Source organism: Branchiostoma belcheri, unplaced genomic scaffold (genome assembly GCF_001625305.1).
Source record: "Branchiostoma belcheri isolate BF01 breed outbred unplaced genomic scaffold, Haploidv18h27 scaffold31, whole genome shotgun sequence".
Lineage (NCBI taxonomy): Eukaryota > Metazoa > Chordata > Leptocardii > Amphioxiformes > Branchiostomatidae > Branchiostoma > Branchiostoma belcheri.
This window is the reverse complement of record NW_017803921.1, coordinates 2,018,738-2,039,242: the sequence shown is the minus strand read 5'-3', so window position 1 is coordinate 2,039,242 and position 20,505 is coordinate 2,018,738. Positions and strand designations below refer to the sequence as shown.

Here is a 20,505-nt window from a genome sequence, read left to right as displayed (position 1 = left end):
TCATAGTGGATAACAAAGATGGCGTATTAGTGTCCTCAGAAGTAGAGATAAAACCAGTGCCTTTTGTTTGAGCGAGCGTAGTGAATGTTTTCGATGTGGTACCAGGAACCGTTTCTTCTGTAGTATCAGAAATGACTGTGGAAACAACTGTACTTAGATCCGGTGTTTTATCTGCTGTTGTGTCAGACTGGGAAAACGGCGTTGTTGATTGTGTGGGTAGTGGTTGAGAGACAGTGCTTGAGCGTGCCTGAGTTTTCTTCGTTGTGTTTTCAGGAGTTGTTTCTCCTGTTGTGTTCGAGGGAATGGTGGACGTTACAGTAACGGAAGATGGCGGAAAAGACGCTCCGTCAGTGCGTTGTTGGGATGAAGTTATTGGTGGTGTTGACATACCTGTGCTAGATGTTCCACCTGACACGACAGACTTGGGTGTCATAGTTGAGAACACAGATACAGTTTTAGTATCCTCCGAGGTTGATACCAACCCTGTGCCTTTTGTTCGGGCGAACATGGTGGATGCTTTGGATGTGGTACCAGATACCGATTCTTCCGTGGTATCAGTAACGACTGTGGAAACAACTGTACTTAGATTCGATGTTTGGTCCGCTGTTGTTACAGCCTGGGACGTCGGAGTTGTTGATTTTGTCTGCAGTGGTTGAGAGACAGTACTTGAGTGTGCCTGGGTCCTCTTCGTTAACACGCCTGTTGTGTTCCCATGTGATGTTTCTTCAGATGTGGTGGAAGAAACGGTTGAAATGACAGTAACGGGAGACCGTGTGGAAGACACTCCTTGAGTAGACTGCTGGGCCGAAGTTAAGCCTGATGTTGCCGTACCTGTTCTTGGTGTCAAACTTGATTGGTCAAGGGGAGTGCTAGTGTATGGAGTAGAGGATATAGTTTTTGTATTTTCTGAGGTTGATACAAACCCCGTGCCTTTCGTTTGGCTGAATGTGGATGTCATGGATGTGGGACTAGAGACCCCGACCTCCGTAGTGTCATCAACAATGGTTGAGACGACTGTACTTAGATCAGTTGTTCTGTCTGTTGTTCGAGCAATCGTCTCTTGCGTAGTTGATGGTGACAAACTCGAACTAATGGCGTCCGTCGATGTTAACCGTGAAGCAGAGGTTGATGAAACTTTGGTAGAACTTTGCGTCGCTACGCTATGCGTTCTACTACCGGATGTACTGGGGCTTTCTGTAGATATCTTTGAGACAGTTGGTTGCGTTGTGTACTTTGCAGGTGTTCCTGTCCGACCAGTAGAGGTTGCAGTGGACACAGACGCAGACCCAGAAAATGGTTGCGTGGTGAAAAATGAGGAAAGGAGCGTACTTGTACCTGTCGTTCCCGAGGACTGAAGTGTCTCGGTAGATGGTGATGGAGGCGACGCTGTGGGTGTCTGGGGTGGAGGGTCAGTGGTTACAATGTATGTTTGAAGGGAAGGAATACAGTCATGTAAATCTGGATGTCACAGATTTCTTCTGTTAGAATATGTAGAAATTGGTGCCATATAGAAATCTAAGAGGTCATACATAACTTGGTGAGATGCAATACAATGGAATGAGATAAGAGCCTAATGGGATGGATTGAATTAGTGATATGTACTATTCTACCTGGAAATTGTCACATATGCAGCGTTGTTGTAATATTGGTTGAACTCACCTTTGCCAAGGGGGTTGACGTTACACCATCAGTTGATGCTTGACTTGATGATGAACCCAAAGGTGTTGACGATGTAATCGTTGGCGAAGTGGGTGTTGTTGCTGCACTTCTTGTAGACAGCAGCGTTGGGGAGGTTGAAACTGTCTTCCTCGCAGGTGTTGTCTGCGTTGCTGTTGTTGCTGCAGATACTTCGGACGTTTCCACGGGTACTATCGTGGTGTAAGCCGTAGCCATCTCTGTTGTCTGCAGTGTTAATGGAGCCAACGTAGAGGTCAACGTTGGTTTAGGTGTTGTCATTCTCGTAGCTGTCGTTGCTACTGTGGATTTATTCACACCCTGCTGCAACGTGGATAGAATCGTTCCTGCTGTTTCCGTAGATAATATTGCTGTTGTGCCTTCAGCAGATGTTTGCAAGAACGGTTCCTTTGTAGTTGTCATTTCTGAAGCCATCACCGATGTGGACCCTTTGGTCTTGGTTAATGTATTTGTAAACGTTGACGACCTCGCTGACGCAGTGCTAAGTGTTTTCTTTCCGGTAGTTGGTGTAGGTGACTGAGGGGTTGCTACGGAACTTGTACTTGGCGGAACAGTTTCTGTAGTGTCTAGTACCGTTTCTGTAGTGTCCAGTACCGTTGTCACAAACGCTGCCTGGGTGGTTGTACCTGGTGACGATGATGCTGACACTGGTGAGGAAACATTTGTCGTAGACATTTGTGTATGTGGTGTAACCGTTGCATTGCTTGATCGAAGCGTTGTAGAACCTGTCGTCGCGATGTAAATTGTTGTATTTGGGCTCAGCGATGCCGTAGATGCTTTTGTTGCACTGAATGATGTGTTCTGTGTTGTTTCCAAGACGGTGGTTGCTGCTATCTCAGTGGAAAGGAACGTGACAGGTGCCTGTGTTGATAAATCAGGACCATCTGTAGTTATCAACGACTTTGGTGTTGTTGGTGTCAATGAAGATACCGCTGTTGATTCTGATGGTCGTACATTCGTTGTGGAGGACCCAGGCCTGGCTGAAGACATTGTTCTACTCTCTGTAGACGGGAGTGTTGTAGCATTAGCAGTCGATACGTTCCTGACTTCTGTTGTGGTTTGTTCATATGTTGTTGCTTCTACCGATGCCGTTGTAAAGACAGAAGGCTTCCCAGTGGTTGTTGTAACAGATGCCTTTGCTGCAGTCGTTACTTTCTGTGTAGACATCGCTTCGGTAGACCCCTGTGTTACCACATCTGTTGAAATCATCGTATGTGCCTCAGGGGTTGTGATTTTCGAAGTCTCTGTCACTTCTGGGCCCGTTGTGACGGAGGGCGTTGTTGTTTTCATCGTCTGGTCTGTTTTCGGCTCAGGCGTAGTTTGTGACTTTGTTGCAGCTGTAGTATTTCCTGATGTAGCTGTGACTGTCGATTCTATGGAAACTAGCGTAGATACGGCAGACGTCAGTATTTCTGTAGCTGGACTGACTGATGTTGTATCTGTTTTTGCCGCTGATGTTGTTTGCTTTGACATGGTAGCCACCGATGAGCCAGCATCTGTTGTCTTAGAGGTTAACGGCGTGGCTGTAGTCATGTCTTCGGTAGACACAACCACGTCAGAAGTAGCCACGACAATAGAAGTCTGTGGTTCTGTAGTTTTGGTTGTGATAATTTCAACTGTAGTATCCGAGAAGCGCGTTCCTGTCGTAGTGGACTTTTTAGTGGTTTGAACAGAACTTGGGCCACTTGGTTGTGGTGTTGTTTGCCCTGAAACAATAAGATGGATCTATTCATTTATCACGATTTACCACATGTATTGACATAACAGGTGATGGTCACCTTTTCAAGATGTCATCCCTGAGACCAGACTGTAAGGTTTGAAACACACCCAGAAGAAATAGGTGTAAAGTGTGGATGGAGCACAGTCATGGACTTTTTTAAAACCAGAGCATATTGGCATTGTTTCGTGATGCCAAGCGAAATCAATGTTGCATTGTACTGACATGACACAGACTGGTACAATTAATGACACCACTTTTCATTATTCATAACCCTAATAAGGACGACACAAGCAGTAACAATTAAAGAAAACCAATGATTACATTTTATAGTCTATGATAAAGTAGGCTAGTTGTACGGCATTGTTCTGCACTAACCGTACCTTTCAAGAAATTTAGCGAAATTTTAGTAACATAATATTTTGTACAATTGCAAACAATTATTCTGACAGCAATTGCTAAGATGTTTAAATTCAAAGAATGTATACAAATATTACAATCTCTGCCAACGCCGCAATAAAAACATAGCGTATGTAAAACCCACTACGACAGTATGAAGTAATACTCTTAAGAATTTTGTAAAAGTATCTGGACTAAACCAGTACCATCTACTTACCAAGCGACGCCCCTACAAGAACACTGACTACGAATGCCATGACTGGTATCCGTAACACACACATTGTCTGCCACTGTGACACGCGTTCCCTTCTTAAAATCAATCACAGCGACTGCTGAATGATTATCAATCCTCCAGCAATGCCAAAACTATGTAGCTCCATGCTCAAGCTATCCAGATTTTTGCATACACTCCCAGATAGCGACGAGTCACTCTTACACAGTTCCTTTTTCTGTATACAGGACCTGACTGAATAGCGTCGTCGTGCATGAATTATCGGGACGTCAGAAAAGAATAAAAGCGTAACTACTTGTGGTTTCAATGCACGTGTCAAGATGAAAGAATGACGCAGACTGCAAGGCATTGGGTAAAATAATGATGGCGTTTTTCGTGCGCACTTGTGTGATCATAATAAGCGGAACTGACTGCAGATTTTGGAATGTATTAGTCTGTATTGAACATGGATGTTGCCTGTAATGAAACAAGTCAATACTACATTTGAAGCATACTTTGATGATACTTTTATATACAATTAACTTGGGCTGTCATGTAATTTGACAATGAAGTAAAAAGTTTCGTCGTATATTTGAAGTTCCCTTTGATGATGAGGTGAGGTTTGATGATGAATGCCAGCGGCTTCAATAGAAACACTACTTAACACACTGACAATATCAAAAACGGTTGATATGGCAATGTCCAGATTTATGGAGATGCTGCACGTTAGACCTGCCATTAATGAAATAGCCATTATGCCCCACATGAATATTTTATATGTAACGTAGAATACAATGCATTGTATTTGAACTAAGGATACTTAAAAGGAGAAACACTTGAACGGGATCATTATTCACCCAATTTGTATCATGACATGTCAAATGTAGATGTAACGATATATTGAAATTCTGTGACTTCATCAATTTGTGCACTGGTCTTTATCGACTCATAATTTGATAGGTTTGATGCTCCCCTTGTAACAAACGATTTTTTCTGAACAGACTTTTACTGCGTCCAAATGCTTTGTGAATATCTGATAATGAAGTAAAGGATGATTTTTATCAAATCACGGGACCGGAAGTGACGTCACAGAAGGTCGCCATTTTGTTTCTAGCAGACGACAAAGACTGCCAACGGATTTTCGTCAGTGGTTTTATAGCCATTTAAGGTTGGGTCAACATGGTCCGACATGGTGTTGTATACTACCTAAAAGTAACTACTTATCTTAGAAACACAAGATTTCGACAACGGCCCTATTAAACATAATATGTGTATATATTTTACAGAATTACAAAGAAATGTACCTGGAGGTGTAGAGGATGTTGTGCCAGGTGTCATTCCTGTTCCTTCGGTAGTGACTCCGGTTGTGATGACCACTGTTCCTCCCTCAGTAGTTTCTGTTGCTGAAGGAGTTGTGGTCCCGTTATTAGCGACATCAGTACTTGTCACTATGGTTGTTTCTTCAGTAGTTCGTGGTGTTGCTGAAGTTGTGGTCCCTTCCGTAGTGACGTCTGTATTAGTCACTACGGTTCTTCCTTCAGTAGTCTGTGTTGCTGTTAGTGTTGTGGACTTTTTAGTAGCGACATCAGTGCTTGTCACAATGGTTCTTTCTTCAGTTGTCTGTGGTGTTACTGAAGTAGTTGTGGTCCCTTGAGTAGCGACATCAGTGCTTGTCACTATGGTCCTTCCTTCAGTAGTTCGTGGTGTTACTGACGTTATAGTCCCTTCTGTAGTGACCCCTGTATTAGTTACAACTGTTATTTCTTCAGTCGTCTTTGGGGTTGTTGAAGGTGTTCTAGTCCCTTCAGTAGAGATGTCTGTACGCGTCACAGCGGTTCTTTCTTCAGTCGTCCTCGGTGTTGTTGGAGGTGTTGTAGTATCTTCCGTAGTGATCCCGGTATTAGTTACAACTGTTACTTCTTCAGTCGTCTTTGGTGTTGCTGAAGGTGTTGTAGTCCCTTCTGTAGTGACCCCTGTATTGGTTACAACTGTTACTTCTTCAGTCGTCTTTGGTGTTGTTAAAGGTGTTGTAGTCCCTTCAGTACTGACCCCTGTATTGGTTACAACTGTTATTTCTTCAGTGGTCTTTGGTGTTGCTGAAGGTGTTGCTGAAGGTGTTGTAGTCCCTTCAGTAGAGACGTCTGTACGAGTCACAAGGGTTCTTTCTTCGGTCGTCCTCGGTGTTGTTGAAGATGTTGCAGTTCCTTCTGTAGTGACCCCAGTATTAGTTACAACTGTTATTTCTTCAGTCGTCTTTGGGGTTGTTGAAGGTGTTGTAGTCCCTTCTGTAGTGACCCCTGTATTGGTTACAACTGTTACTTCTTCAGTCGTCTTTGGTGTTGTTAAAGGTGTTGTAGTCCCTTCTGTAGTGACCCCTGTATTGGTTACAACTGTTACTTCTTCAGTCGTCTTTGGTGTTGCTGAAAGTGTTGTAGTCCCTTCTGTAGTGACCCCGGTATTAGTTACAACTGTTACTTCTTCAGTCGTCTTTGGTGTTGTTGACGGTGCTGTAGTACCTTCTGTAGTGACCCCTGTATTAGCTACAGCTGTTATTTCTTCAGTCGTCTTTGGTGTTGCTGAAGGTGTTCTAGTCCCTTCAGTAGAGACGTCTGTACGAGTCACAAGGGTTCTTTCTTCAGTCGTCATTGGTGTTGTTGAAGATGTTGCAGTTCCTTCTGTAGTGATCCCTGTATTAGTTACAACTGTTACTTCTTCAGTCGTCCTCGGTGTTGTTGAAGGTGTTGTAGTATCTTCTGTAGTAATCGCTGTATTAGTTACAACTGTTACTTCTTCAGTCGTCTTTGGTGTTGTTGACGGTGCTGTAGTCCCTTCCGTAGTGACCCCTGTATTAGTTATAACTGTCACTTCTTCAGTCGTCTTTGGTGTTTTTGCAGGTGTTGCAGTTACGTCTGTAGTGATCCCTGTAGTAGTTGCAACTGTTACTTCTTCAGTCGTCTTTGGTGTTGCTGAAGGGGTTGTACTCCCTTCTGTAGTGATCCCTGTATTAGATACAACGGTTCTTTCTTCAGTTGTCTTTGGTGTTGTTGAAGGTGTTGTAATCCCTGCCGTGGTGAGCCCTGTGTTAGTTACAACTGTTACTTCTTCAGTCGTCTTTGGGGTTGCTGAAGGTGTTGTAGTCCCTTCAGTAGAGACGTCTGTACGCGTCACAACGGTCCTTTCTTCGGTAGTTTGTGTTGCTGAAGGCGTTGTTGTCATTTCTGCAGTGGCTTCTGTACTAGTTACAACTGTCACGCCTGTAGTGATCTCTGGACTCGTGACAGTACCTTTTCCTTCAGTCGTCTGGGATGTTACTGGAGTTGTTGTGGTAAGTATCACTGTCCCAGTCACCAAGGTTCTTTCCTCAGTAGTTTGCGGTGTTGCCGGAGTCATTGTGGCCTCTTCAGTAGTCACCCCCGTAGCTGTTACAACAGTCACATCCTCAGTAGTCTGTGGGGCTGTTGGGGGTGTTGTGGTCCCAATCGCTGTAACCCCTGTACTTGTGACAACAGTTATTTCTTCAGTAGTTTGCGGTGTTGCTGGAGTTGTGGTCCCCTCCTTAGTGACCTCTGTAGTTGTTACAGCGGTTCTCTCCTCGGTAGTTTGCGCGGTGGCTGGAGCTGTTTTGGCCTCTTTAGTAGCTGTAGCTGTTGCACCAGTAACATCTTCAGTAGTCTGCAGAGTTGCTGTGGTCCCTGGTGGTGTTGTGGTCCCTGCCGCTGTAATCTCTGTTAATGTTACTACAGTTCTTTCCTCCGTAGTTTGAGGTGTTGCGGGAGTTGTGGTGGCCTCTTCAGTAGTCACCACTGTAGCTGTTACAACAGTTACATCTTCAGTAGTCTGAGAAGTTGCTGGTCGTGTTGTGGTCCCTATCGCTGTAACCCCTGTGCTTGTCACTAAAGTTCTTTCATCAGTAGTTTGCGGTGTTGTTGGAGTTGTTGTAATTCCTTCTGTAGTGACCTCTGTACTGGTTACAGCGGTTCTTTCCTCAGTAGTTTGTGGTGTTGCTGGCGTTGTGGTGGCCTCTTCAGTAGTCACCACCGTAGCTGTTACAACAGTCACATTCTCAGTAGTTTGAGAAGTTGCTGGTGGTGTTCTAGTCCCCACCGCTGTAACCCCTGTACTTGTCACTAAAGTTCTTTCGTCAGTAGTTTGCGACGTTGCTGGTGTTGTTGTAACTCCTTCTGTAGTGACCCCTGTAATTGTTACAATGGTTCTTTCCTCGGTAGTTTGCGGTGTTGCCGGAGTCATTGTCGCCTCTTCAGTAGTCACCACCGTAGCTGTTACAACAGTCACATCTTCAGTAGTCTGTGAAGTAGCTGGGGGCGTTGTGGTCCCAACCGCTGTAACCCCTGTGCTTGTCACAGCAGTTCTTTCGTCAGTAGTTTGCGATGTTGCTGGTGTTGCTGTGATTCCTTCGGTAGTGACCCCTGTACTTGTAACATAGTCTCTTTCCTCGGTAGTTTGTGGTGTTGCTGGAGTCGTTGTGGCCTCTTCAGTAGTCACCCCCGTAGCTGTCACAACAGTCGCATCTTCAGTAGTCTGCAGAGTTGCTGAGGGCGTTGTGGTCCCAACCGCTGTAACCCCTGTACTTGTCACTACAGTTTCTTCAGTAGTTCCTGGCGTTGTGGTTATAGTTACAACGGTTCTTTCTTCTGTTGTACTTGGTGTAGTTGGAGCCGGTGTAATCTCTGTGCTAGTTACACCTGTCATTTCTTCAGTTGTCCCAGGTGTAGTTGGACGATCTGTTATTTCTGTCCTAGTTACAACGGTCCTGCCTTCAGTTGTCTCTGGTGTTGTAGGGGGCGCCGTGATTTCTGTACTAGTTACAACGGTCATGTCTTTAGTTGTCCCTGGTGTAGTTGGAGGCGCCGTAACTTCTGTGCTAGTTACAACGGTCCTTTCCTCAGTTGTACCTGGTGTTGTTGGAGGCTCTGTGATTTCTGTATTTGTTACAACGGTCCTTTCCGCAGTTGTACCTGGTGTAGTTGGAGGCTCTGTGATTTCTGTATTTGTTACAACGGTTCTTTCGTCAGTAGTTTGCAATGTTGCTGGAGTTGTTGTGAATTCTTCGGGAGTGAGCCCAGTACTTGTTACAACTGTTCTTTCCTCAGTAGTTTGTGGTGTTGCCGGTGTTGTGGTTTCTTCAGTAGTGACCCCTGTACTTGTTACAACGGTTCTTTCCTCAGTAGTTTGCGGTGTTCCTGGAGTTGTGATTCCTTCAGTAGTCACACCCGTAGCTATCACAAAAGTCACATCCTCAGTAGTCTGCGGAGTTTCTAGGGGAGTTGTGGTCACCACCGCTGTAACTTCTGTACTTGTCACTACAGTTCTTTCTGCAGTAGTTTGTGGTGTTGCTAGAGTTGTTGCGGCCCCCTTCGTGCTAGTTACAGCTGTCATTTCTTCAGTTGTCTTAGGTGTTGCTGAAGGTGTGTCGGTCCCTTCTGTAGTGATGTCTGCACTTGTTATAGTAGTTATTTCTTCAGTTGTCTGTGATGTTACTGGAGTTTTTGTGGTAGTTATAACTGTATTTGTCACCAAGGTTCTTTCCTCAGTAGTTTGTGGTGTTGCTGGAGTTCTAGTGGACTCCTCAGTAGTCACCCCCGTAGCTTTCACAACAGTCACGTCTTCAGTAGTCTGCGGAGTCGCTAGGAAAGTTGTGGTCCCCACCGCTGTGATCTTTGTACTTGTCACCACAGTTCTTTCTTCAGTAGATTGCGGAGTTGCTGGAGTTGGTGTGGTGCCCTCCACATTGACCCCTGTACTTGTTACAACGGTTCCTTCCTCGGTAGTGTCTGGTGTTGCTGTTGTGGTTACCTCGGTAGTGGCTCCTGTACGTGTTAGAACGGTCCTTTCCTCAGTAGTTTCTGGTGTTGCTGGAGTTGTGGCTCTAGTTACAACGGTACTTTCTTCGGTTGTCCCTGGTGTAGTTGGAGGCTCTGTTATTTCTGTGCTAGTTACAACGGTCATTTCTGCAGTTGTCCCTGGTGTAGTTGGAGACTGTGAAGCGTCTGTGCTAGTTACAATGGTTCTTTCTTCAGTTGTCCCTGATGTAGTTGGTTGCTCTGATATTTCTGTGCTAGTTACAACGGTCATTTCTGCAGTTGTCTCCGGTGTTGCTGAAGGTGATGTTGTTACTTCGGAGGTAATTTCTGTGCTAGTTACAACGGTTCTGTCTTCAGTTGTACCTGGTGTTGTAGAAGGCGCTGTGATTTCTGTGCTAGTTACAACGGTTTTTTCCTCGGTTGTCCCTGGTGTAGTTGGAGGCTCTGTTATTTCTGTGGTAGTTACAACAGTCCTGTCTCCTGTTGTCCCTGGTGTAGTTGGAGGCTCTGTTATTTCTGTTCTAGTTACAACGGTCATTTCTGCAGTTGTCTCTGGTGTAGTTGGAGGCCCTGTTATTTCTGTGCTAGTTACAACGGTCATTTCTGCAGTTGTCCCTGGTGTAGTTGGAGACTGTGAAGTGTCTGTGCTAGTTACAACGGTCCTGTCTTCTGTTGTCCCTGGTGTAGTTGGAGGCTCTGATATTTCTGTGCTAGTGACAGCGGTCATTTCTTCAGTTGTTCCCGGTGTAGTTGAAGGCAGTATGATGTCTGTGCTAGTTGCTACGGTCATTTCTACAGTTGTCCCTGAGGTTGTAATAGGTGTTGTTGTTTCTTTAGAAGTGACCTCTGTGCTAGTACCAACTGTTCTTTGTTCGGTTGTACCTGGTGTAGTTGGAGGTGATGTTGTTCCTTCAGAAGTGATCTCTGTGCTAGTTACAACTGTTCCGTCTTCAGTTGTACCTGGTGTTGTAGGAAGCGCTGTAATTTCTGTGCTAGTTACAGCGGTTCTTTCTTCGGTTGTCCCTGGTGTAGTTGGAGGCTCTGATATTTCTGTGCTAGTTACAACGGTTCTGTCTTCTGTTGTCCCTGGCGTAGTTTGAGGCTCTGTTATTTCTGTTCTAGTTACAACTGTTCTGTCTTCTGTTGTCCCTGGTGTCCCTGGTGTAGTTGGTGGCTCTGTTATTTCTGTGCTAGTTACAACGGTCATCTCTGCAGTTGTCCCTGGTGTAGTTGGAGACTGTGAAGCGTCTGTGCTAGTTACAACGGTTCTTTTTTCAGTTGTCCCTGGTGTAGTTGGTTGCTCTGTTATTTCTGTGCTAGTTACAACGGTCATTTCTTCTGTTGTCCCTGGTGTAGTTGGAGGCTCTGTTATTTCTTTGCTAGTTACAACGGTCATTTCTTCTGTTGTCCCTGGTGTAGTTGGAGGCTCTGTTATTTCTGTGCTAGTTACCACGGTCATTTCTTCAGTTGTCCCTGGTGTAGTTGGTTGCTCTGTTATTTCTGTACTAGTTACAACGGTCCTGTCTTCTGTTGTCCCTGGTGTAGTTGGAGGCTCTGTTATTTCTGTGCTAGTTACACCGGTCATTTTTGCAGTTGTCCCTGGTCTTGTTGGAGGCTCTGTTATTTCTGTGCTAGTTACAACGGTCATTTCTGCAGTTGCCCCTGGGGTAGTTGGAGGCTCTGTTACTTCTGTGCTAGTTACAACGGTCATTTCTTCTGTTGTTCCTGGTGTAGTTGGAGGCTCTGTTATTTCTGTGCTAGCTACAAAGGTTCTATCTTTTGTTGTCCCTGGTGTAGTTGGAGGCTCTGTTATTTCTTTGCTAGTTACAACGGTCATTTCTTCTGTTGTCCCTGGTGTAGTTGGAGGCTCTGTTATTTCTGTGCTAGTTACCACGGTCATTTCTTTAGTTGTCCCTGGTGTAGTTGGAGGCTCTGTTATTTCTGTGCTAGTTACAACGGTTCTATCTTCTGTTGTTCCTGGTGTTGTTGGAGGCTCTGTTATTTCTGTGCTAGTTACCACGGTCATTTTTGCAGTTGTTCCTGGTGTAGTTGGAGGCTGTGTTATTTCTGTGCTAGTTACAACTGTTCTATCTTCTGTTGTCCCTGGTGTAGTTGGAGGCTCTGTTATTTCTGTGCTAGTTACAACGGTCCTGTCTTCTGTTGTCCCTGGTGTAGTTGGAGGCTCTGTTATTTCTGTGCTAGACACGACGGTCCTGTCTTTTGTTGTCCCTGTTGTAGTTGGAGGCTCTGTTATTTCTGTGCTAGTTACGACGGTCCTGTCTTCTGTTGTCCCTGGTGTAGTTGGAGGCTCTGTTATTTCTGTGCTAGTTACAACGGTCCTGTCTTCTGTTGTCCCTGGTGTAGTTGGAGGCTCTGTTATTTCTGTGCTAGTTACCACGGTCATTTCTTCAGTTGTCCCTGGTGTAGTTGAAGGCTGTGTGATGTCTGTGCTAGTTGCTACAGTCATTTCTACAGTTGTCCCTGGGGTTGTAATAGGTGTTGTTGTTTCTTTCGAAGTGACCTCTGTGCCAGTTACAACTGTTCTTTCTTTGGTTGTACCTGGTGTAGTTGGAGGCGATGTTGTTCCTTCAGAGGTGATCTCTGTGATAGTTACAACTGTTCTGTCTTCAGTTGTACCTGGGGTTGTTGGAAGCGCTGTAATTTTTGTGCTAGTTACAGCGGTTCTTTCTTCGGTTGTCCCTGGTGTAGTTAGTTGCTCTGTAATTTTTATGCTAGTTACAGCGGTTCTTTCTTCGGTTGTCCCTGGTGTAGTTGGAGGCTCTGTTATTTCTGTGCTAGTTACAACGGTCCTGTCTTCTGTTGTCACTTGTGTAGTTGGAGGCTCTGTTATTTCTGTGCTAGTTGCTACGGTCATTTCTGTAGTTGTCCCTGGTGTAGTTGGAGGCTCTGTTATTTCTGTGCTAGTTACAACGGTTCTTTCTTCTGTTGGCCCTGGTGTAGTTGGAGGCTCTGTTATTTCTGTGCTAGTTACCACGGTCATTTCTTCAGTTGTCCCCGGTGTAGTTATAGGTTCTGTTATTTCTGTGCTTGTTACAACGGTTCTATCTTCTGTTGTCCCTGGTGTAGTTGGAGGCTCTGTTATTTCTGTGCTAGTTGCTACGGTCATTTCTGTAGTTGTCCCTGGTGTAGTTGGAGGCTCTGTTATTTCTGTGCTAGTTACAACGGTTCTTTCTTCTGTTGTCAATGGTGTAGTTTGAGGCTCTGTTATTTCTGTGCTACTTACAACGGTCATTTCTTCAGTTGTCCCCGGTCTAGTTGAAGGCTGTGTGATGTCTGTGCTAGTTGCTACGGTCATTTCTACAGTTGTCCCTTGGGTTGTAATAGGTGATGTTTCTTTAGAAGTGACCCCTGTGCTAGTTACAACTGTTCTGTCTTCAGTTGTTTCTGTTGTAGTTGGAGACGATGTTGTTCCTTTAGCAGTGATATCTGTGATAGTTACAACTGTTTTGTCTTCAGTTGTTCCTGGTGTTGTTGGAAGCGCTGTAATTTCTGTGCTAGTTACAGGGGTTATTCCTTCAGTTGTTTCTAGCGTTGTAGATGGCGCTGTGATTTCTGTGGTAGTTACAGCGGTCATTTCTTTAGTTGTTTCTCGTGTCGATGGTATCACTGTGGTTACTTTAGATGTACTTATAGAGGCTGTTGTCCCCACGCTGGTGATATCTGTAATAGGAACAATTGTAGTTGTTTCAGCTGTGCCTAATGTTACAACTGACGTAGTTTTATCATCCGTGGAGAAACCTGTGCTAGCAGCAACGGTAGAATGGACAGTAGACTGTGCTGTTGAAACAGTACCAATTTCTTCTGTGGTAAACCCGGTGCTTAAAATAGATGTGCTTTCTTCAGAATCTGTAGTTGTCAGCAAGGTAGTTGGCTCCGTGCTAGTAGAAACGGTGGTCTGTGCAGATGTTGCAGTTTGTAAAGGTGTTGTTTGTTGGGAAGTGAAAGCACCGGTAGTAGTTTTCGTACGTGCCGTGGTCTCTGTAGCTGCACCTGTACTTATAATAGCGGTGGCTGTGACTGCCGTTGTTGGTGACGTATGTGCAGTTGTAGGAACCGTTGTCTCTAAGCGTGTCTGTTCTGTTGTGCTGTCTGTAGTGTGCACTGTTGTAGGAGGCAAAGTTGTCCTTTGTGATATTTCCTCTGTTGTAATGAACGTTGTTGCAGGTTCTGTTTTGTATTCAGTTGTTCCATTGGAAGTGACATCGGTTTTATCAACTGTGGTTTGAGGTACAGTTGTCTGTTGTGTTGATACTGCTGGTGTTGTCTCGGTTGTTAGAGACGTAGTTGTAGGGGGTGTTGTTACACCTGTAGTAGATACGTCAGTTGTCTGTTGAGCTTTGTAAGATGATGCGGTCTGTTGTGTAGAATACAGAGGTGTTTCTTTTGTTGTTTGGCCTATAGTTGACGGAATCTCTGTTTCTTGAGATGTGAATGGTGATTCCGTTGATGTGGCAATAGCTTCCTCTGTTGTTACGAAAGTTGTTAGCTGTGCAGTGGTTTGTTCAGATGCCGTCTGTGTTGTGTGGGGTGTAGTTGTCCGCTGGGTTGAAGTAATCGATGTTTCCTCTGTAGTTTTGAGGGTTGATGAGGGTGTCGATGTTTCACCGGTTTCTGATGTGCTCGTTGTTTGTTCTGTTGTGTCAGGTGTTGTTGCCTGTATGGTTGACTTTGTCATGGCTTCTTCGGTTGTAAATAATGTTGTTGGCGGAGCTGTAGTTGGCAGAGATGTGTATGTTGCTGTCTGAGGTGTAGTTGGCTGGTTTGTTGATGTAATTGACGTGATCTCAGTCGCTACAGATGTCTTTGGAGGTACCGTTGTTTCCTCACTTGTTACACCTGGTGGCTGTGTTGTGAAGATCGTAGTTGCCTCTTCAGTTGATTTAGCAGTGGATATCTCAGTTGTACCTAACGTTGCTTCCTCTGTTGTTTCACCTGTAGTTGATAGGAACACAGTCTGTTGTGATGTATAAATCGTTGGAGTCTCTTTCGATGTAGCAGTGGTCTTCTCCGTTGAAATCACAGGGGCAGTAGGGGCAGTTGTATGTTTTGATGTATATTCAGTTGCTAGCTGTGTACTTGGTTGATAGCTGGATACGATCGAAGTGTCCTCAGTAGCTGTTGAAGGTGTTGGAGACACTGTCGTGTCCTGTGTAGTAAATGTGACCGTTGCTTGCGTGTGAAGCGTAGTTGATGAAACATCCTCAGTCGTAATCGATGTTGTTAAAGGAAACAGTGTGGTCTGGTTAGGTGTTGTTTGGGGTGTGGTTGTCTCAGTAATTATGGACGTCGAAGGAGCCAACGTTGTCGTTGTTTCTGCTGTGGTTTCTCCTGTACTTAACGCCACCGTTGTTTGCTGTCTTGTGTGAGGAGTTGTTGATACAGCGGATGATTCCTCAATAGTCACTAGTGTTGTTGGTGGTTCAGTGGTTTGTGTAGATGTATATTCTGTCGTCTGAGGTGTAGCCGGCGTCTGACTTGAAACAAGCGATGTTTCCTCAGTCGTTATGAACGTGGTTGAAGGCATCGTTACGTTCTGTGTTGTTACATCTGTTGCTGGTGGCACCGTTGTTCGTGGTGTTGTGAGAGGTGTAGTTGTCTCGATGGTGCTGGATTTCGCAGTGGTTTCCTCCTCAGTTGTAGCTAATGTTTGTATGGTTGACGGTGGTGCAGTTGTAAGTATCGTTGTTGGTGGGAAAGTGGTCTGTCCCGATGTAAATCTGGTTGACTCCTGAGTGGATGTCTGTCGGCTTGAAGCCGCCGAGGTGTCCTCAGTCAACATAGTTACTGTTGAGCCATCTGTTGTTCTACCTGTAGTAGACAAAACAGGCGTTTGTAATGTCTGTGTCGAAGTTAATGTACCAGTGGCTTCTTCAGTTGAAAGCAATGTTATTGTTTGTTCGGTGGTAAGCGGTGTTGTGTTAAGTGTTGTGGCTTCCTGAGTTGATGCAACCGAGCTTTCATCAATTGTTACCGGCACTGTTGTGTACTCGGTTGTTTTCAATAAAACAGTTGTTTGCTGGATTGTGCCTGGCGTAGATGTCTCTTCTGTTGAAACAGTAGCAGTTCTATCGACTGTGGATGCGGTAGTTGAAGAGACTGAGGTCGCTTCAGATGTAGGTAGTGTTAACTGTTGAGTTGACACGACCGAGGTTTCCCCAGTCGCTGTAGATGCTGTTGTAGGCGTTGTTTCTCTGGTTGTTGACGATGATGTTCTTCGTTGTGTTGTTTCCTCTGTACTTGATGCGGTAGTGAGCTCTTCAGAGGTGAGTAAAGTTGATAGCACAGTGGTAGATTCGGGCGATTGTGGTGTTGTATCAAGTGTAGTAGTCTGTAGGGTTGACACAGCCGAGCTTTTCTCAGTTGTTAGATGCGTCCCTGTTGGTTGGGTCGTGGGTTGCGTAGTTGCATATTCGGTTGATGTAACAGTGGCTTCCTCAGTGCTAACTACGGTTGTTGGTGGTGCTGTTGGTGGTTCAGTTTCTGTCGTCTGAAATGTAGTAGGTTGCCGACTTGTGATAGCCGAAGTTTCCCTAGTAGATATTGGCGTTGTAGGGTTTAGCGTTGTCTTAGCTGTAGTTGATGGGACCGTTGTTTGTGTAGTTTGAGTCGGCACTTCTGTTGTTATCAGTGTAGTTGGAGGGACAGTAGTTTGTTTCGTTGTGTATGGTGTTGTATGAACTGTTGTAGGCTGCTGAGTTGAACCATCAGTTGTTACAGACGTTGTTTCCTTGGTTGTTTCATCTGTGGCTGATGTAACCGTTGTTTCTAGTGTTGTGTGATGAGTCGTTACTTCTGGTGTTGCATCTTCAGTTGTAACCAGTGTCGTATACATAGTTATTGGAGTCACAGTGGTTTGTTCATTTGTCTGTGGTGTTGTACTATGTGTAGTCGGTAGTTGGGTTGGCAAGGTTGAAGTTTCGTCAGTGGTTAAAGATGTAACTGGGGTTACAGTAGTGCCCTCTGAAGTTGGTAGAGTCGTAGAGTGTTGTGTTGTTTGATGCATACTTGTCTCTTCCGTTGGTGTAGCAGTCGCCTCTACAGTACTAACGACTGTCGTTGGCGGAGCCGTTGTTTGCTCAGATGCATATTCTGTTGTCTGGGATGTACCTGTTTGTTGGCTTGTAATGACAGATGTTTCCTCAGTAGATATAGACGAAGTTGGAGGCAGCGTTGTTACACCTGTAGCTGAAACGAAGCTTGTTGGTTGCGTTGTGATTGGTTTGGTTGTCTCTTCGGTTGATGTAGCCGTTGCTTCTTCGGTACTTATTACAGTTGTTGGATGTTCTGTTGTTTGCTCGGATGTATATTCTGTTGTCTGAGGTGTAGTTGCCTGTGTTTTTGTGAAAACCGATGTTTCCTCTGTAAATATAGACGTTGTGGGCGGCAACGTTGTTCCATCGGTTGTCTTAGCTGTAGTTACTGGGATCGATGTTTGTGTTGTGTGTTTTGTGTATGTTGAAGCTTCGGTTGATGTTGCAGACACTTCCTCTGTGGTAAAAGATGTAGTTGGTGGGGTCGTGGTTTGTTCAGATGTAAACGGTGTTGTTTGGACTGTAATTGTCTGTTGCGTTGTAACGTCTGTTGTTTTGGACGTTGTTGGAAGTACCGTTGTTTCTTCGGTTGTTTCACCTGTAGCCGATGTAACCGTTGTCTGTTGTGTAGAATGAGGCGTCGTTTCCTCTAAAGTAGATAACACGGTTACTTCTTCAGTTGTAGATACTGTTGTTGGAGGGGCGGTAGTTTGTTGGGATGGGTGTGGTGTTGTATCAAGTGTTACTTGAGTCGACCCGATTGAGGTGTCCATAATCGTTGTAGACGTTGCTTTAGGCACTGTTGTTTTATCTGTAGTTAACTGTGTTGTTTGGGCTATAGTTGTCTCTTCAGTTGATGTAGCAGTGACTTCTTTAGTTGTTACCAACGTAGTTGGGGAGGCAGTTGTTTGTTCAGTTGTATGATCTAGTGTCTGTGTTGACGGTTGGATTGACGTATAACCAGTAGTTGACTGTCCTGTCGTTTGCTTTGTTGTGTACAATGCACTGGTTTCTTCAGTTAACGTTACAGTAACCTCGGTTGTAGTATATGTTGGAGGGACAGTTGCATCTTGTGTAGTCTGAGGTAAAGTTGTTTCCTGTGTAACTGATGTTTCCTCAGGTGTTACAATGGTGGTTGTTTCCTCAGTTATTTCATGTGTTGTTGATACCACCGATGTCTGTAGCGTTGTATGAGGTGTAGTGGGAATTGCAGTGGATGTACCAGGTGCCTCCTCTGTTGTAACTTCAGTTGTATGAATGACCGTGGTTTGGTCTGATGTTTGTAGTGTAGGGCGAGGTGTAGTTGTCTGTTGGGTTGACACAACGGATGTCTCCTCAATCGTTGTAACTGCCGTTGTTTCTTCTGTTGTATCGCTTGTAGTTGGCGGGGCTGTTGTTGGTTGTGTTGTGTGGGGCGATGTTCCCTGTTCGGCTGATACCGTTTGTACTGTTGTTGGAAGTACGGTAGTTTCAGTTACCATGGAATCCGTAGTTGTTTGGTCTGTTGGCGTAAGTGATGTTTTGTCGGTTGTCGTTAACTCGGGTAGCGTGGACTGGTAAGTTGTTTCAAGAGATGTTGATCCTGTGCTCTGTTCAATTGTTTGCAGTGTTGTAAGAAGTCCAGTTGTACGGTGTGTTGGCGGCACAGATGTCTCATCTGTAGTAATAGACGTTGTTGAAGGTGTAGTACTTGGGCCACCTGTTGTTGATATGTTCGGTACGGTAGTCTGCTGGGCCGATGTTGGCGAGGTTATCTCGGTTATGACGGACGTCATTGGAGGTGCTGCGGATTCTGTAGTTGCTCCACCTGTGGTAGATTTCGCAGTGGTTACTGCCGTTGGTTGTTGTGTTGTGTAAATGGTTGCGGTTGTTTGAGGCAACGTTGTTATACCTGATGTTTCACCCCTAGTTGATAGTACCATTGTTTGTGGCGTTGTGTGAGGTGTGTCTGCCTGTGTTGTTGGCATAACTGAGGCTTCCTCAGTTGTAAGCAGCGTTGTAGGAGGGGCAGTTGTTTGTTCGCTTGTATGTGGTGTTGTCTGAGGGGTAGGTGTTTGTGATGTCTCAGTCATAGGTGTGGTTGTAACCGTTGTCGTTAGAGGGGCAGTGGTGTGTTCAGATGTCTGTTGTGTTGTGCCAAGTGTTGTTGTCTCTCGTGTTGATACAACAGAAGTTTCTTCAGTCGTTATAGACGTTGTCAAAGTCACAGTTGTTTTCTCAGTTGCCTCACGTGTAGTTAACAAAAGCGTTGTTTGCTGTGTTGTGCGTGGTGTAGAAGCATATGGGGATGTATCGGTTGCTACTTCAGTTGTGATGACGGTTGTTGGAGGCGGAGTGGTCTGTTGTGTACTTGGCTGGGATGACCCAGACGTTACTTCAACTGTTGATAAGAGCGTTGTTTGTTGCATTGTATATGGCGTTGTTGTTTCTTCAGTTGATGTAACAGAGGTGACGTCTTCTGTTGTAACTAGTGTAGTTTCAGAGGCAGTTGTTTGTGCAGATGTAACTTCTGTTGTCTGAGGTGTAGATGTCTGTTGGGTTGAAAAGAGCGAGGTTTCTTCAGTCATCATTGATGTTGATGGAGGCATGGTTGTTTCTTCAGTTGTTATACCTGTGGTGGATAGTATTGATGCAGCAGTTGTTTCATCTGTAGTTGGAGGGACAGTGGTTTGTATTGATGCGTGTTCTGTTGTTTCAGTCGTAGATGCCCGTTGAGTTGATACGACAGACGTCATAGTCGTTAATGGGGGAGTGGTTGTTTCTTCAGTTGTTTTACCTGTGCCTGTGGTTGATAGTATTGATGTCTCATCCGTTGTAAGTAGCGTAGTTCGAGGAACTGTAGTTTGTTCGGTTGTATACTCTGGAGTTGACACGACAGTTGTTTCTTCAGTCGTTATGGATGTTGACTGAAGCATGGTTGTCTCTTCAGTTGTTACACCTGTGGTTGGTAGTGTCGGTGTAACAGTGAGTTCTTCAGTTGTAAGTAGTGTAGTTGAAGGGGCGGTTGGTTGTTCAGTTGTATATTGTGTTGTTTGAGATGTAGATGTCTGTGGAGTTGACACCACAGAGGTTTGTGAAAGCATGGTTGTTTCTTCAGTTGTTTTGCCTGTGGTTGATAGTATAGATGTGGTTGCCAGCTCTTCGGTTGTAAGTAGTGTAGTTGGAGGGACTGTAGAGTGCTCGGTTGTATACTCTGGAGTTGACACGGCAGTTGTTTCTTCAGTCGTTATTGTTGTTGACTGAGGCATGGTTGTTTCTTCAGTTGTTCCACCTGTGGTTGAAAGTGTGGATGTAAACGTGAGTTTTTCAGTTGTAAGTAGCGTGGTTGGAGGGGCAGTTGTTTGTTCAGTTGTCTGTTGTGTTGTTTGAGATGTAGATGTCTGTGGCCGTGGAGTTGACACCACCGAGGTTTGTAGAGGCATTGTTGTTTCTTCAGTTGTTTTACCTGCGGTTGTTTCATCCGTTGTAAGTAGTGTGGTTGGAGGAGCAGTTGTTCGCAAAGATGTGTATTCTGTTGTAAGAGATGTGGATGATTGTAGAGTTGCCATCACCGAGGTTTCTTCAGTCGCTATTGATGTTGACTGAGGCATTGTTGTTTCTTCAGTTCTT

General features: G+C 44.9%; 2 protein-coding genes and 1 pseudogene across 2 annotated transcripts; 1 reads left to right on the top strand and 2 right to left on the bottom strand.

The window, feature by feature from the left end:
• Positions 1–327: 327 nt before the first annotated feature.
• Positions 328–1,355, top strand: LOC109474477 (annotated as a pseudogene).
• A 265-nt stretch (positions 1,356–1,620) lies between these two features.
• Positions 1,621–10,489, bottom strand: LOC109474476 (mucin-2-like). Its single transcript, XM_019774768.1, has 3 exons — positions 10,274–10,489; positions 5,327–10,006; positions 1,621–3,401 (listed from the first exon to the last, which is right to left on the bottom strand). The coding sequence occupies exons 1-3, from the start codon at positions 10,443–10,445 to the stop codon at positions 1,621–1,623; spliced, it is 6,633 nt and encodes a 2,210-aa protein (XP_019630327.1). The 5' UTR covers positions 10,446–10,489.
• A 3,878-nt stretch (positions 10,490–14,367) lies between these two features.
• On the bottom strand, positions 14,368–20,501 carry LOC109474475 (mucin-3A-like). Its single transcript, XM_019774767.1, has 3 exons — positions 20,168–20,501; positions 15,994–17,353; positions 14,368–14,431 (listed from the first exon to the last, which is right to left on the bottom strand). Exons 1-3 carry the CDS (start codon positions 20,484–20,486, stop codon positions 14,368–14,370), a joined length of 1,743 nt encoding a protein of 580 aa, XP_019630326.1. The 5' UTR covers positions 20,487–20,501.
• Between the last annotated feature and the right edge of the window lie 4 nt (positions 20,502–20,505).

Coding starts and splice junctions, on each gene's coding strand:
- LOC109474476 (XM_019774768.1), bottom strand. CDS start 10,445: ATGACCGTTGTAACTAGCACAGAAATAACAGGGCCTCCAACTACACCA. Junction 10,007..10,273: donor AACAGAGCCTCCAACTACAC/CAGGGACAACCG, acceptor CTCCAACTACAC/CAGGGACAACTGCAGAAATG. Junction 3,402..5,326: donor AACATCCTCTACACCTCCAG/GTACATTTCTTT, acceptor TTATTGTTTCAG/GGCAAACAACACCACAACCA.
- LOC109474475 (XM_019774767.1), bottom strand. CDS start 20,486: ATGCCTCAGTCAACATCAATAGCGACTGAAGAAACCTCGGTGATGGCA. Junction 17,354..20,167: donor ATCCACACTTTCAACCACAG/GTGGAACAACTG, acceptor CTTTTACCACAG/AGGAAGTGTCTGCAACATCA. Junction 14,432..15,993: donor TCGGTCGTGTCAACTCAACA/GTTAACACTACC, acceptor TCAAAACTACAG/AGGAAACATCGATTACTTCA.